Source organism: Pteronotus mesoamericanus, unplaced genomic scaffold (assembly GCF_021234165.1).
Source record: "Pteronotus mesoamericanus isolate MK-2021 breed Mesoamerican mustached bat unplaced genomic scaffold, CSHL_Meso_final scaffold_54, whole genome shotgun sequence".
Classification (NCBI taxonomy): domain Eukaryota; kingdom Metazoa; phylum Chordata; class Mammalia; order Chiroptera; family Mormoopidae; genus Pteronotus; species Pteronotus mesoamericanus.
The window spans coordinates 41,274,374-41,289,296 of record NW_026555321.1 but is presented as its reverse complement, the minus strand read 5'-3'; the positions used below and the strand labels follow the sequence as shown (position 1 = coordinate 41,289,296).

The 14,923-nt window shown below is 36.9% G+C and overlaps 1 protein-coding gene across 1 annotated transcript in view; it reads left to right on the top strand.

Moving 5' to 3' along the window:
• Positions 1 to 14,923, top strand: part of DNAH12 (dynein axonemal heavy chain 12) — a 230,243-nt gene that overhangs the window by 94,500 nt on the left and 120,820 nt on the right. The window contains exon 29 of the mRNA XM_054561819.1: positions 14,203 to 14,312. Coding sequence (XP_054417794.1) covers positions 14,203 to 14,312 — 110 coding nt within the window. The remainder of the gene's footprint in view (positions 1 to 14,202; positions 14,313 to 14,923) is intronic.

Below are 14,923 nucleotides of genomic sequence, written 5' to 3'. Positions count from 1 at the left end.
AATTACCATTCCTGTTGATATATTATATAAATACAAGACATTAAATTGAATAAACATTATCATGCTAGAAAGGGAAGGCGGTCATCTGTTCAGTAAGAAACAGCAAGTAGGTGGTCTGCATCACAGGACTCTGTGGTGAAGGAAGTTCAAGAAGGCTCATTCCAAAACACCTAAAGCATATAAATGAGTTTAAAGAACTGTTTGGCAACCCCTAATCCTTAGATTTTAGCCAATTCAAGAAATGCTGTTTTATATAACTTGGAACTGAATTAGCTGCTATGATCATATGCCATGATAAATTATTGATAGTTTTATTAAGTAGGAGAGTTCACAATAGTTTATGCACACATACATCATATCATCTTAGACTTAAGCTACTGGGGCTGAGGAAATTAGATTATATATGATAAAATCAAAATTCATTAGTTTAATGAAGTTGACTGTCATACCTGTATTCACTGAGAACATAGAAGTTCATAGGAGGAATATTGGAAATTTTGATACTCTCTGAGAATAAATAGGCATATAAATATAATGCACACTTGAATTTTTACTAAAAGTATAAGGGATAAATTCAAGTATAGGCAAAGAAAGTGAAGTGATGATGCTTTTATTCTATTTCTTAAAATGATACATTTTATTGAAGGGACCTCTCTTTATGATACAAGACTCTTGTAATTGTAGAGTATTTTTTTAAGGTTTTATTTTTGTTCAAATACATTTGTCTCCATTTTCCCACCACCACTTTCCCCTGCCCCACCCACCCCCACCTCCTACCATTTGGCTTTGTTCATGGGTCCTTTATACTTGTTCCTTGATTTTACCCTTCCCCTTCTTTTCCCTGTTACCCGCCTCCCCCCTTCCCTCTTGTTATTGGCGGTTTCTTTTTTCTCTCAATGTTGCTGGTTGTATTTTCCTTGCTCATTTGTTTTGTTGATTAGGTTCCCCTTACAGGGGAAATACCATATGAGATCATATGGTATTTGTCTTTCACCTCCTGGCTTATTTCACTTAGCATAATGCTCTCCAGTTCCATCCATGCTGTCACGAAGGGTAGTAGCTCTTTCTTTCTTTCTGCTGTGTAGTATTCCATTGTGTAAATGGACCATAGTTTTTTGATTCACTCATTTCTGATGGGCACTTAGGTTGCTTCCAGCACTTGGCTATTGTAAATTGTGCTGCTATGAACATCGGGGGGCATAGGTTCTTTTGAATTGGTGTTTTGGGGTTCTTAGGGTATAACTGCAGCAGTGGAATTGCTGGGTCAAAAGGCAGTTCCATTTTTAGCTTTTTGAGGAAATTCCGAACTGTTTTCTACAGTGGCTGCACCAGTCTGCATTCCCATCAACAGTGCACTAGGGTTCCCTTTTCTCCACAGCCTCGCCGGCACTTGCCCTTTGTTGATTTGGTTATGATGGCCATTCTGACAGGTGTGAAGTGGTATCTAATTGTGGTTTTAATTTGCATCTCTCTGATGGCTAGTGATGCTGAGCATCCTTTCATGTGTCTCTGGGCCCTGGGTACGTCCTCCTTGGAGAAGTGTCTGTTCAGGTCCTTTGCCGATGTTTTAATTGGATTGTTTGTCTTCCTGGAGTGGAGTCATGTGAGTTCTTCATATATTTTGGAGACCAAACCCTTGTCTGAGGTATCATCGGCAAATATATTTTCCCATATGATTGACTCCCTTTTCATTTTGCTGATGTTTTCTTTAGCCGTGCAGAACCTTCTTATTTTGATGAGGTCCCACTTGTTTATTCTTACCGTTATGTCCCTTGCTCCAGGGGACATATCGATGAAAATATTGCTGCGTGGAATATCTGAGAGTTTCCTGCCTATGTGCACCTCTAGGACTTTTATGGTGTCACAACTTATATATAAGTCTTTTATCCATCCCGAGTTTATTTTTGTGTATGATGTAAATTGGTGGTCAAATTTCAACTTTTTGCATGTAGCTGTCCAGCTCTCACGACACCATTTGTTGAAAAAGCTATTTTTATTCCATTTTATGCTTCTGCCCCCTTTGTCTCATATTAATTGACCATAGAGACATGGGTTTATTTCTAGGCTCTCTATTCTGTTCCACTGATCTATGTATCTGTTCTTATGCCAATACCAGACTGTTCTGATTACAGTGGCCTTGTAATATAGTTTGATGTCAGGTATTGTGATCCTACTTTGTTCTCATTTCTCAAAATGTCTGTGTCTCTTTGGGGTTGTTTATGATTCCATATAAATTTTTAAAATGTTTGTCCTATATCTGTGAAATACATCATTGGTATTTTAATAGGGATTGCATTGAATCTATAAATTGCTTGGGGCAGCATGGACATTTTGATGATGTTAATTCTTCCAATCCATGAACACAGTATATGCTTCCCTTTATTTGTGTCTTCCTTAATTTCTTTTTCTTAATTTTAATTTAATTTAATTTATTTATATTTATAAATCATGTTTATTCTATTACAGTTGTCTCAATTTTTACCCCTTTACCCAATCCATGTATCCCATTCCCACAGTCAATTCCCACTCTGTTGTCCATGTCCATGGGTCATTCATACATGATCTTTGTCAAGTCCCTTCCCCTTCTTTCCACCATTGTCCTCTTTCCCCATCCCCTCTGGTCACTTTCAGTCGGCTCCATGTTTCCGTGCCTGTGGTTCATTCTGTTCATTAGTTTATTTTGTTGAATAGAGTCCACTTATAGGTGAGATTATATGGTATTTGTTTTTCATCAGCTGGCTTATTTCACGTAGCTTAATATTCTCCAGTTCTATCCATGTTGTCGCAAAAGGTAGGAATTCCATCTCTCTCTCTTTCTTTCTTTCTTAAATGCAGATTGATTTTCTTTATTTTTTTAAATGTCAAAGTTAATTATAAAATATTAAAAAAATTTAAAACCATTATAAAGTCTCAGCAATTAAACCAACATGACACCTGCACAGAAATAATCAAGTAGATCAATGAAATATGCTGAGTATTCTAGAGACAAATGTATATATCTATCTAACAATGTATGATTAAGTTTATATTCAAATCAATGGGTAAAATAAGGCTTATTCAACAAATAAGGTACATGGAACACTATTACTTGAAATGAAACAAATATAGAGCCTTATTTCACAGAATGTACAAGAAATATTCAGGTGAGTTAAAAATCAATATGTAGAATCTAAGGAGTTTCAGAAGAAAATAGAAGTAATATTTTTCATGACCAGAAGTAAAATATTCAAACCCAGAAGTTATAAAGTAAATATTAACAATATGACTATAGTAAAGATTTAACTATATAGTAAAATACATATAAAAAAAGTTAAAGGACCAGGAATAGAATAGAAAAGTATTTGCAACACATCTAAAACATGGTTAATAGGCTTTTTATTTGTTTCTTTTTTTTGGGGGGGGGAGTTCTACAAATCTTTAATCAATAAATGGATAAAGAATACCAAAAAGTCATTTAAAGATTTTATTTAAAAAAAATAGAAATAGGCAAGAAATATACTAAAACAGGTTTAGTTTCAACAAATAGTACAGGAAAATTTAAAATAACATCATTGTCACAATCAGATTAATGAGTATTAAAAATATTGATAATATCAAGTATTGGCAACTCTGAAAGGAACTGGGTATTCATAGAAACTTTTTCTTCATCTTAAAGCAGACCCTTTAGCATATTTTGCAGTGCTGGTTTGGTGGAGGTGTATTCTTTTAGCCTTCTTTTGTCTGGGAAACTCCATATTTTGCCTTCCGTTTTAATTGAGAGCCTGGCTGGGTACATCAGTCTTGGTTGCAGGCCTTTGTTTTTCAATACTTGGAATATTTCTTGCCAGTCCCTTCTGGCTTGCAGTGTTTCTGCTGAGAAGTCAGATGCTAGCTGTATTGGGGCTTCCTTTTATGTTACTATCTCTTTCTCCCTTGCTGCTTTAGGATTCTCTGTTTGTCTTTGATATTTGCCATTTTAATGATGATGAGCCTTGGAGTGGGCCTCATTGGTTCCCCTTGAATGGGACCCTCTGTGCTTCCTGGACTTCTGTGACTTTTTCTCTCCTCCAAGGAGGGAAATTTTCTGCCATTACGTTTTCAAACAGGTTCTCTATCCCTTCCTCATCCTCTTCTCCTTCTGATATCCCTATTATAAGGATATTACTACATTTCAGGTTGTCCTGCATTCCCCTAAAAGCCTCTTCATTCTTTTTGAGTCTTTTTTTCTTTTTCTTGCTCTTTCTGGGAGCTTTTTTCTATCTTGTCTTTCAGCTTGCTCATTCGGTCTTTAGCTTCGTCTAGCCTGCTTTTGATTCTTTGTACTGTGTTCTTCAATTCAGAAATTGTATTCTTCATTTCCTTTTGTCTCTTATTGATACTTTCTATGTCCTTTTTCATGCTGATATGGTTTGCAGTGAGTTCCTTGTAGTTTCCTTGTAGTTTTTGATGATTCTTTCTGAGCTCACTGAGCTCATTGAGCTTCCTTAGAACCATTGTTTGGAACTCCATATCTGATAGTTTACTCGCCTCTATTTCATTTAGTTCTCTTTCTGGGGATTCTTCCTTTCCCTTTGAGTGGGGCGTATTTCTCTGTCTTCCCATTATTTGTGAGACTCTTCTCTTTTGCTTCTGATTCTTAAGTTGATCAGTCTTGATTTCCTGACTTTGTGGTATGAACTTCTGTGGTTGGAGACCGCGGTATTTACTTTCTGGATCTGCCTCTGATGATGTTAGATGTTGACCCTGTCTGACCTTAGGCAGTCTGTTCGAGACTTCCAGTAATATACTGTCTGTGGCTGTCTCCTTCAGCTGTTAGTCTATTCACTCTGCACTCAGTAGGCCACCTTACAGCTCAGGGTGGGGTGGAGTCCCTCCTGGGGGCGGGGTTATTGGGTCCTCTCACACTGCTGCATATGGGGGAGGAGCCAGCACTGGGATCCTGCTAGCTACTCTCTCCATTCTCTCCCCAAAGCTTCTGTCTCCAGTCTCTCCTCAAGTGTTGCCAGACCTCTCTGTGCTGCTTTAGCCAGGGATCTACTGTCTGTGGCTGCCACTCTGCACTCAGCAGGCAGCTTTGACAGCACAGAGTGGGGTGAAATTTCACCTGGGGGTGGGGCTATGAGGTCTTTTGACACTGGTGCCGCTCAGGGGGAGTGGTCTATGCCTGTGCATGATGGCTGCTGCCGCATGGGGGAGAAGTCAGCACTGAGATCCTGCCGGTTACTCTACTCTCTCAGTTCTCTCCCCAAAGCCTCCTTCCCCAGACTCTCCTCAGGTGTCTCTAGCCCACTCTGCCCCTGGCTTTGCTGGAGACCACAGTAAGCGGCTGCAAATAAAAATTTGTGCGTTGGCCCTTTAAACAGGCATTTTCGTCTCCAGCTGCCTGTCTCTGGTAGAGAGCAACCCTGCTGCTTTTTACAGCTGGCTATTTTCTGTGTACTTTTTGGGCTCTGGTGTTGTAGGCTAGAGATCACCGCTTTTGGTTTAGATCCTACTCTTCTCAGGGGAATCCAGTGGTTGTTTCAGTATCCTTCTGGTGCTGCCACCCGTGAACGCCTCACCCGCCTTTGCAGGTCTCTACCACATTCCTTACCAGTTAGATTGTGCTAAACCGATTCTTCTGTCTCTGAGGTTACAAGGCTCCTCTCTTGCTCTTGTTCAGTTGTTTGTTCTGGGTGATTTCTCCACAATTTAGTTATAATTCTAGGTTGGTCCTGGGAGGAGGTCAGTGTGACTTCCACTCACTCCTCCACCATGTTGATTCTCCTCTGTGTTTTCCTTAGTTTCTTTCTTCAGTGTTGTATAGGTCACTGTGTAGAGGTCTTTTACCTGCTTAGTTAAGTGTATTCCAAGGCACTTTATTTTTCTTGCTGCTATTGCAAATGGGATTTTTTCCCCTGATTTCTGCTTCTGGTATTTCATTTTTTGCTATACAAAAACACCTTCGATTTCTGAATATTGACTTTCTGTCCTGCTATTTTGCCAAACTCACTTACTAGGTCGAGTAGTTTTTTTGGACGAGTGTATGGGGTTTTCCATGTACACTGTCATGTCATCTGCAAAGAATGATAGTTTTACTTCCTCCTTTCCAATTTGGTTGCTTTTTATTTCTCTTTCTTGCCTGATCGCTGTGGCTAGGACTTCCAATACTATGTTGAATAGAAGTGGTGAAAGCGGACTTCCTTGTCTTGTTCCTGATTTTAGAGGGAAAGCTTTTAGCTTTTGCCCACTTATGGTGTTGGTTGTAGGTTTTTGACATATGGTCTTTATTATGTTTATTCCCACTGTGCTGAGTGTTCTTATCATAAATGGATGCTGTACCTTAACAAATGCTTTTTCCAAATCTATTGCTAATATCATGTGGTTTCTGTCTTTCCTTTTGCGTATGTGATGGATTATGTTTATTGATTTGCAAATATTGAACCATCCTTGCATCCCTGGGATGAATCCCAGTTGATCATGGTGGATGAGCTCTTTAATGTATTGCCATGTGAGGTTTGCCAATCTTTTCTTGAGTATTTTAGCGTCTGTGTTCATCAGCGATATTGGCCTACAGTTTTCTTTCTCTGTTGTGTCTTTATCTGGTTTTGGGATTAGGATGATGCTGGCCTTGTAAAAAGAATTTGGGAGTCTTCCCTCTTCTTGGATTTTTTTTGGAATAGGATGAGATGGACAAGGGTTAGCTCTTCCTTAAATGTTTTGTAAAATCTCCTGTGAAACCATCTGGTCCAAGGCTTTTGTGTGCCGGGAGTTTTTTGATTACTGCTTCAATTCCCCCAGCTGTTATCAGTCTGTTCAGGATTTCTGCTTCTTCTTCTTTCAGTGTTGGAAGGTTATATTTTTCTAGAAATTTGTCCATTTCATTGAGGTTTTCAAATTTTTTGGCATATAGTTGTTCATAGTAATTTCTTACAATCCTTTATATTTCTGTGGTATCAGTTGTTATTTCTCCTCTTTCATTTATGATATTCTTTATTCGGTTCCTCTCCCTTTTTTTCTTGATAAGTCTGCTGAAAAGTTTGTCGATTTTGTTTATCTTTTCAATGAACCAACTCCTGGATTGGTTGATCCTTTGAATTGTTCTTTTGGTCTCTATGTCATTCACTTCTGCTCTGATCTTGATTATTTCCTTCCTTTTACCCACTCTGGGCTTTGTTTGTTGTTGTTTCTCCAGTACTTGAAGCTGGAGGGTTAGGTTGTTTATTTGCAATGTTTCTCTCTTTTTTAGGTAGGCCTGAATTTCTATGAACTTCCCTCTCAGAACTGTGTTCACTGTGTCCCATAGATTTTGGACTGTTGTGTGTTCATTTTCATCTGTTTCCAGAAACTTTTTGATTTCTTCTTTGATCTCATTATTGACCCATTCATTGTGTAATAGCATGCTATTCAGTCTCCATGAGTTTGAATGTTTCTGAGTGTTTCCTTGAGGTTGGTTTCTAGTTTCAAGCCCTTGTGGTCTGAGAAAATTCTTGTTGTGATTTCAGTTTTCTTGAATTTGTTGAGGCTTGTTTGGTGTCCTATGATGTGATCTGTCTTTGCAAATTTTCCATGTGCATTTGAAAAGAATCTGTATTTTGCTTCTTTGGGATGAAAGGTTCTATATATGTCAGTTAAGTCTGATTGGTCTAATGTGTTGTTCAGTTCCACAGTATCCTTGTTCATGTTTTGTTTGGAAGATCTATCCATTGTTGACAGTGGAGTATTAAAATCCTCTACTAATGGTGTGTTGCTGTCTATATCTTTCTTGAAGTCCTCCAAGATTTTCCTTATATATTTGGGTGCTCCTATGTTGGGTGAATATAGGTTCACATTGTTTATGTCTTCTTGATGGATTCTTCCTTTGAGTATTATGAAGTGTCCTTGTGGGTCTCTTTTATGGTCTTTGGTCTGAAATCTATTTTGTCTGATATAAGTATTGCTACCCCTGCTTTTTTTTCTGGTCCATTTGCTTGGAATATATTTTTCCATCCCTTTACTTTCAGTCTGTGTAGGTCTTTTGTTCTGAGGTGGGTCTTTTGGTCATGTTTTCTTATCCATTCAGCTCCCCCATGTCTTTTGATTGGAACATTTAATCGATTTACATTTAAAGTTATTATTGATAGAAACTTATTCATTTTTTCTCTTTGTACCTGTGTTCCACTTTTTCCCATTATTTTTCTTCATGTTCTTCATGCAGTCCCTTTATCATGCAGTGCTGGTTTGGTGGAGGTATATTCCTTTATCCTTCTTTTGTCTGGGAAACTCTTTATGTCACCTTCTGTTTTAATTGTGAGACTTGCTGGGTAGAGCAATCTTGGTTACAGGCCTTTGCTTTTCACGTCTTGGAATATTTCTTGCCACTCCCTTCTGACTTGTAGTGTTTCTGTTAAGAAGTCAACTGCTAGCCATATTGGGGCTCCCTTGTATGTTATTGCCTCTTTCTCCATTGCTGCCTTTAGGATTCTCTGTTTGTCTTTGATATTTGCCATTTTAATGGTGATATGTCTTGGAGTGGGCCTCATTGGATTCCTCTCGAACGGGATCCTTTGTGTTTCCTGGACTTGTGTGACTTCTGCTCTCCTCCAATTAGGGAAGTTTTCCATCATTACTTTTTCAAACAGGTTGTCTATCCCTTGCTCCTCTTCTACTTGTGGTGTCCCCATTATATGGATATTATTAAGTTTCAGGTTGTCCCGCATTTCCCTTAATGCCTCTTCATTCTTTCTGAGTCTTTTTTCATTTTCTTGTCCTTTCTGGGATCTTTTTTCTACCTTATCCTCCAGCTTGCTGATTTGATCCTCTGCTTCACCTAGCCTGCTTTGGATTCCTTCTACTGTTTTCTTTAATTCAGACACATGGTATTCTTCATTTCCTCTTGCGTCTTGTTGATAGTTTCTATGTCCTCTTTCATGCTGATATAGTTTGCAGTAAATTCCTCGTAGTTTCCATGTAGTTTTTCCATACATGGGGAAACGTTTTCCAAAGGGAAAGGTAATTCCCTTTGAGCTTCTTTAGAACCATTGTTTTGAACCAAACATCTGATCATTTACATGGCTTCATTGCAGAGGTTTTTTTTTTTCTTTCTTTCTTTCTTTTTTTTTTTTAATTTTTTTTTAATTTTTTGAGTCCTTGCTATATGTTCCTTGACTTTCCCCTTCCCTTCCCTTTCCCTGCCCCCCCTTCTCTCTTGTCTCTGTAGATTTCTTTTCCTTTCAGTGTTGCTGGTCATATTTTCCTTGCATCTTTGCATTGTTGGTTAGGTTCCACTTATAGGTGAGATCATATGGTATTTGTCTTTCGCCCCCTGGCTTATTTCGCTTAGCATGATGCTCTCCAGTTCCATCCATGCTGTCGCAAAGTTTAGTACTTCTTTTTTTCTTTCTGCTGCGTAGTACTCCATTGTGTATATGTACCATAATTTTTTGATCCAATCATCTACTGATGGGCATTTAGGTTGCTTCCAACACTTGGCTATTGTAAATTGTGCTGCTATGAACATTGGGGTGCATAGGTTCTTTTGTATTGGCGTTTTGGTGTTCTCAGGGTATAGTCCCAGCAGGGGAATCGCTGGATCAAAAGGCAGTTCCATTTTCAGCTTTCTGAGGAAATTCCACACTGCTTTCCATAGTGGCTGCACCAGTCTGCATTCCCACCAACAGTGTACTAGGGTTCCCTTTTCTCCACAGCCTCACCAGCACCTGTTGTTTGTGGATCTGTTTATGATGGCCATTCTGACTGGTGTGAGGTGGTACCTCATGGTGGTTTTGATCTGCATTTCTCTGATGGCTAGTGATGCTGAGCATCCTTTCAAATGCCTCTGGGCCCTCTGCATCTCCTCCTTGGAAAAGCATCTGCCCAGGTCCTTTGCCCATTTTTTGATTGGATCGTTTGTCTTCTTGGAGTGGAGTCGAGTGAGTTCTTTATATATCTTGGAGATCAAACCTGTATCTGATGTATCATTAGCAAATATATTTTCCCATACGGTTGGCTCCCTTTTCATTTTGCTGATGTTTTCTTTTGCCGTGCTGAAGCTTCTTATTTTGATGAGGTCCCACTTGTTTATTGTTTCCTTTATGTCCCTTGCTTTCGGAGACATATTGGTGAAAAAATTGCTGTGTGGGATATCTGAGAGTTTCCTGCCAATGTTCTCCTCGAGGACTTTGATGGTGTTGCGACTTATATTTAAGCCTTTTATCCATCTTGAGTTTATTTTTGTGTATGGTGTCAGCTGATGATCCAATTTCAATTTTTTGCATGTAGCGGTCCAGCTCTCCCAACACCATTTGTTGAAGAGGCTGTTATTGCTCCATTTTATGCTTCTGCCCCCTTTGTCGAATATTAGATGTCCATAGAGACCTGGGCTTATTTCTGGGCTTTCTGTTCTGTTCCACTGGTCTATGGGTCTGTTCTTGTGCCAGTACCAGATTGTTTTGAGTATGGTGGCTTTGTAGTAGAGTTTGATGTCCGGTATTGTGATCCCTCCTACTTTGTGTTTCTTTCTCAAAATTGCTGCGGCTATTCGGGGTCGTTTATGGTTCCATATGAATTTTTGAAATGTCTGTTCTATTTCTGTGAAATACGTCATTGGTATCTTAATAGGGATTGTGTTGAATCTATAAATTGCTTTGGGTAGTATGGACATTTTGAGGATATTAATTCTTCCAATCCATGAGCACGGTATATGCTTCCATTTATTTGTGTCTTCCTTAATTTCTTTTTTCAATGTTGTAAAGTTTTCTGCATACAGGTCTTTTGTGTCTTTGGTTAAATTTATCCCTAGGTACTTTATCTTTTTTCGTGCTATATCTAATGGTATATTTTTTCTGATTTCTTCTTCTTCTATTGCATTGCTGGTGTACAAAAACGCCTTTGATTTCTGAATGTTGACTTTGTATCCTGCTGTTTTGCCAAATTCATTTATTAGGTTGAGTAGTTTTTTGGTAGAGTCTACAGGGTTCTCTATGTTAGAGGGGTTTTTTTGTTGTTGTTGTTTTTTTTTTAATTGCATTTTATTTTTTGTTGCTATTTTAAAGGAAGACAGACAAACCCGGAATGTTTTATGATGTTCCATGGCAAATGGTTTTTGACTTTCAAAGTTTCTGGTTAAAATCTGTAATTGAAGTCTTTTCCTAAAACACTGCAAAAAAATACTATTGATATTAGGGAATCAGTGCTGGGAGATGTGCTGCTGTCAGCACAGTGTGCCTGCAGCTGAGCAGAGGGGTGCTGTGGCCTTAGAAAAAGAAAAATACTATTAACTATACCATCTCATTTTTTAATGTATGCTATACATTTCTTTGTTTTTCCTTTAATTACTTCAAGTTTCAGGTAATGTTTATTATTTCATTAATCTTCTCTGTTGACTTTTTAGTTTTACCTCAATGGCCACTCCACAGGTTATCATATACATTCTTGACTTATTATATTTTACCTGAAGTTTGTATTCTACCATTTCAGAAACAATATAAGAACTTTAAATAGGACAGTTTCATTGTCTACTTACGCCTGCCCATTGTATTATCATTGTCATATATTTTACTTTTACGTATGTTATACACTCCAGAATTATCTTCTGCTTTAGGTATTAGTGTTTGAAAAAAAAAGTAATTCACATTTATTGTTTCTAGTGTTTTGTATCCCATACAGTAGATATAGTCTTTCATCTGGGATCTTTTCCCTTCAATGTAAAGAACTTCTTTCAGTACTTCTTAGGTGCATGTGGGTCTCCTGACAATAAATTCTCTCATCTTTTGTATGTTTGAAAATGTCTTTATTTAGCCTTAATTTTTAAAGAATATTTTCACTATATATAGATTGGCAGAGGTCTGCCCACATATGCACCCCCATCATTTTAAAGATGTCATTCCATTAACTTCTGGCTTTTATTGCTCTGCTAGAAACCAGGAATTCTTCTGATTTATGCTCCCCTGACTGTAATGTGTTTTTTTTCCCTTTAACTGTTTTAAATATGTTTTTCCTTGCTTGACTATGTGCCTAGTGTTGTCTGTTTTGTACTTACCCTGTTTGAGATTTGCTGCACTTCTTAAATCTGTGGATTGATATATTTAGAAAATTCTCAGTAATTATTTCTTAAATTATTTTTTCTGCCCTATTTCCTCTTTCTTGTCCTTTGAGGACTCCAATTACATGTATGATAGACTATTTCATATTTTCTCACATGTCTTTTATGCTTTGTTTTTTAAAAAAAACTGTTATTATTATTCATTCTGTATTTGGATACTTCTTATTGTCCTGTCTTTTAGGTTAATGATTCTTTTTTGACTTTATCCATTCTGCTGATTGCAATGAATTATAATTTTTCATACAGTCATACTGTGTTTTGTGATGGAGATATATTCTGAGAAAAGCATTGTTAGGCAATTTTATCATTGTTAGAACATCATAGAGTGCACTTACAAAAACCTAGATGGTATAGCCTACCACCCACCTAGGCTACAATGATATAGACTATTGCTCTTAGGCTACAAACCTATACAGCCTATTACTGTACTGAATATTCTAGGCAGTTGTACCACAAGGGTAAGAATTTGTGTACTAAACATAGGAAAGCCGAACTAAAATTTTGGTATTAAAGGTTAAAAAAAGTTATACCTATATAGGGTACTTACCATGAATGGAGCTTGTAGGACTGGAAGTCAAGACACGTGTTTGTAACGTGCCATACTGTTTTACAAAAAGCTTAGAAAGAGTAAACTCTAAAATAATGATAAAAAGTATAGTATAGTAAATATATAAACCAGTAACATAGTCATTTATTATTATTGTCAAGTATTATGTATTATACATAATGGTGTGTGCTATACCTTTGTATGACTGGCAGCACAACAGGTTTGTTTATACCGACACTACCACAAACCTGTGAGCAATGCATTGTACTATGTTGTTATAAAAGTTACAATGTTACTACGTGGTGGGAATTTTTCATTTTGTAATTTTTCCTTATAATTTTATGGGACCATGGTCATATATGGAGACTGTTGTTGATGAAAATATTTTGTGGCACATGATGGTATTTTATGTTTTTCAGTTTTAGTGTGTACAATTTCATTTTAGTAGAGATCCCATTTCTTTGCTTAAATTGTTTATCTTTTCATCTATTTTTCTGTTGTACCTTGTATTTTCTTCTAAACATCTGTAAAAGTGATTTTAATGTTCTTGTCTGCTAGTTATGAGATGTGGATCATCTGTGAATTTGTTATATTTAATGTATTTTTCTCTTGATCATCAGCTATTTCTTATGAGTTGTAAGTTCTGATTTTATGTTAAAAATTGTATATAAAATAATTGTAGGGAATCAAATGGTATTATTTTCCTGCAGAAAAATAATAAACATGTCTTTTCCTTTCTCAGATAGCTAAAGTGAGTTGCTGATCAACTCAATTAGGAGTTGACCTAAGTCAGGATTTTGTTGTAGAGTTATTGAGCTTTACTGTACCTCTGATTTCAAATGTCTTTATAGTGAGAATTGTCCTGTATTATAGAGCCCTCCCTCTAGCAGTGTTTTAAGATATAAACATCCTAAGACTAAGGATATCTCTATGCCTTATACAGCAAAAGCATATGCAGTGGAGAGAAAAAGCTTTATACATTTGAGTCTCCCCCAGATTCAAGTCTGTCACACAAGCCCACAAGGCCATTAAAATCTGTTGGTTTTCCTTATTTCAGCAAAGTCCCTCTGCCTATAGCAGGCCCAATCCAGTGCCACGTATGTTCACACTTGAAAAATGCTCCCAGGGACAAAATTAGCTTTTGATTTGTATTCACTTAAGAAAGGGGCATCCCTTTTTGAAATTTAGTTCCTTTAGACTTATTTGTATTTAAAGTGCTTCTGTATCTTTAAAATGCTTGTGATGTTTTTAGTCCCTCTGTTTATTTTTAGTTACTATAGTATAAATGATTGTTTGGCATATTCTTCTATTACATATCCTAACCAAAAGTAAAATTCTGGAAAACACTATTAAAAAGAATTGTTTCATATAGCATACACCTAATGCTATGGAGCTATGCTCTTTAATAACTAATAATGGGGAATACTAATAATTTAAAAGCATTTTAATTCTATTTCTTTTTAAATGAAAAATAAAGCTTTAAGAAATAATTTTTCAGTTTAAGAAGATATAGTTTTCTTATTTCTAAATGAAATATCTACATTTATAAGATATGTATGGCATGCTTTATAATAACTATTTTATAGAAATGCATTCCATTTTTATTTTATTTTAGGAATTTTTGGAATGTGCTCATGAAGCCTGCAAAGTACATAATCTTCAGCCTGTGAAATTTTTTCTAGAAAAAATGATTCAGACATATGAAATGATGATTGTTAGACATGGGTAAGATTGTAGATTAATATTGTCTATCAGTGTTAGATGTTATTTTAAAATTAAACTATTAAAACAACTAAATTTGTGCATCAAAAAACTCAGCAAACTCTGTATGCTAGATGGCTAAGGAGGAAACACCCCTCATCCCCAAGTCCTTATCCCAGTGGCTTAAAAACAAGGTTTTTCTTTTTGTTTTCCCTCGTGCTACATGTCCAGCAAGGATTGGTAAGGAGCATTCATTCAGTGACTTAGCACTAGTGACCAATATAATTTGTCCTTTTGGTCATCAAATATATTATTCACTTTCCTCGATGCACACAAAATATCCTCTTCCCTTCCAAGGAGAAACATTCCAGTCAATCAATGATCCAGACTCAAAGTTCATGATATCTAAGTGATGCATGATAGTTTCTGTATCAAATTTGGAAGTTGTTCTTGATCCAGAGACCTACAAATTGGAAAGGCAAGTTAGCTGCCCTTCACACAGTATTATAGTAGTGGGTTTCCTACTACTAGAATAGGATTATTGGAGCAAACACTCCCATTCAGAAATTGAAGAATAGGAGACACAGCAAACAATGATCAATAGGAAACTCAGTTGGGCATGTGAGGACCCCAAT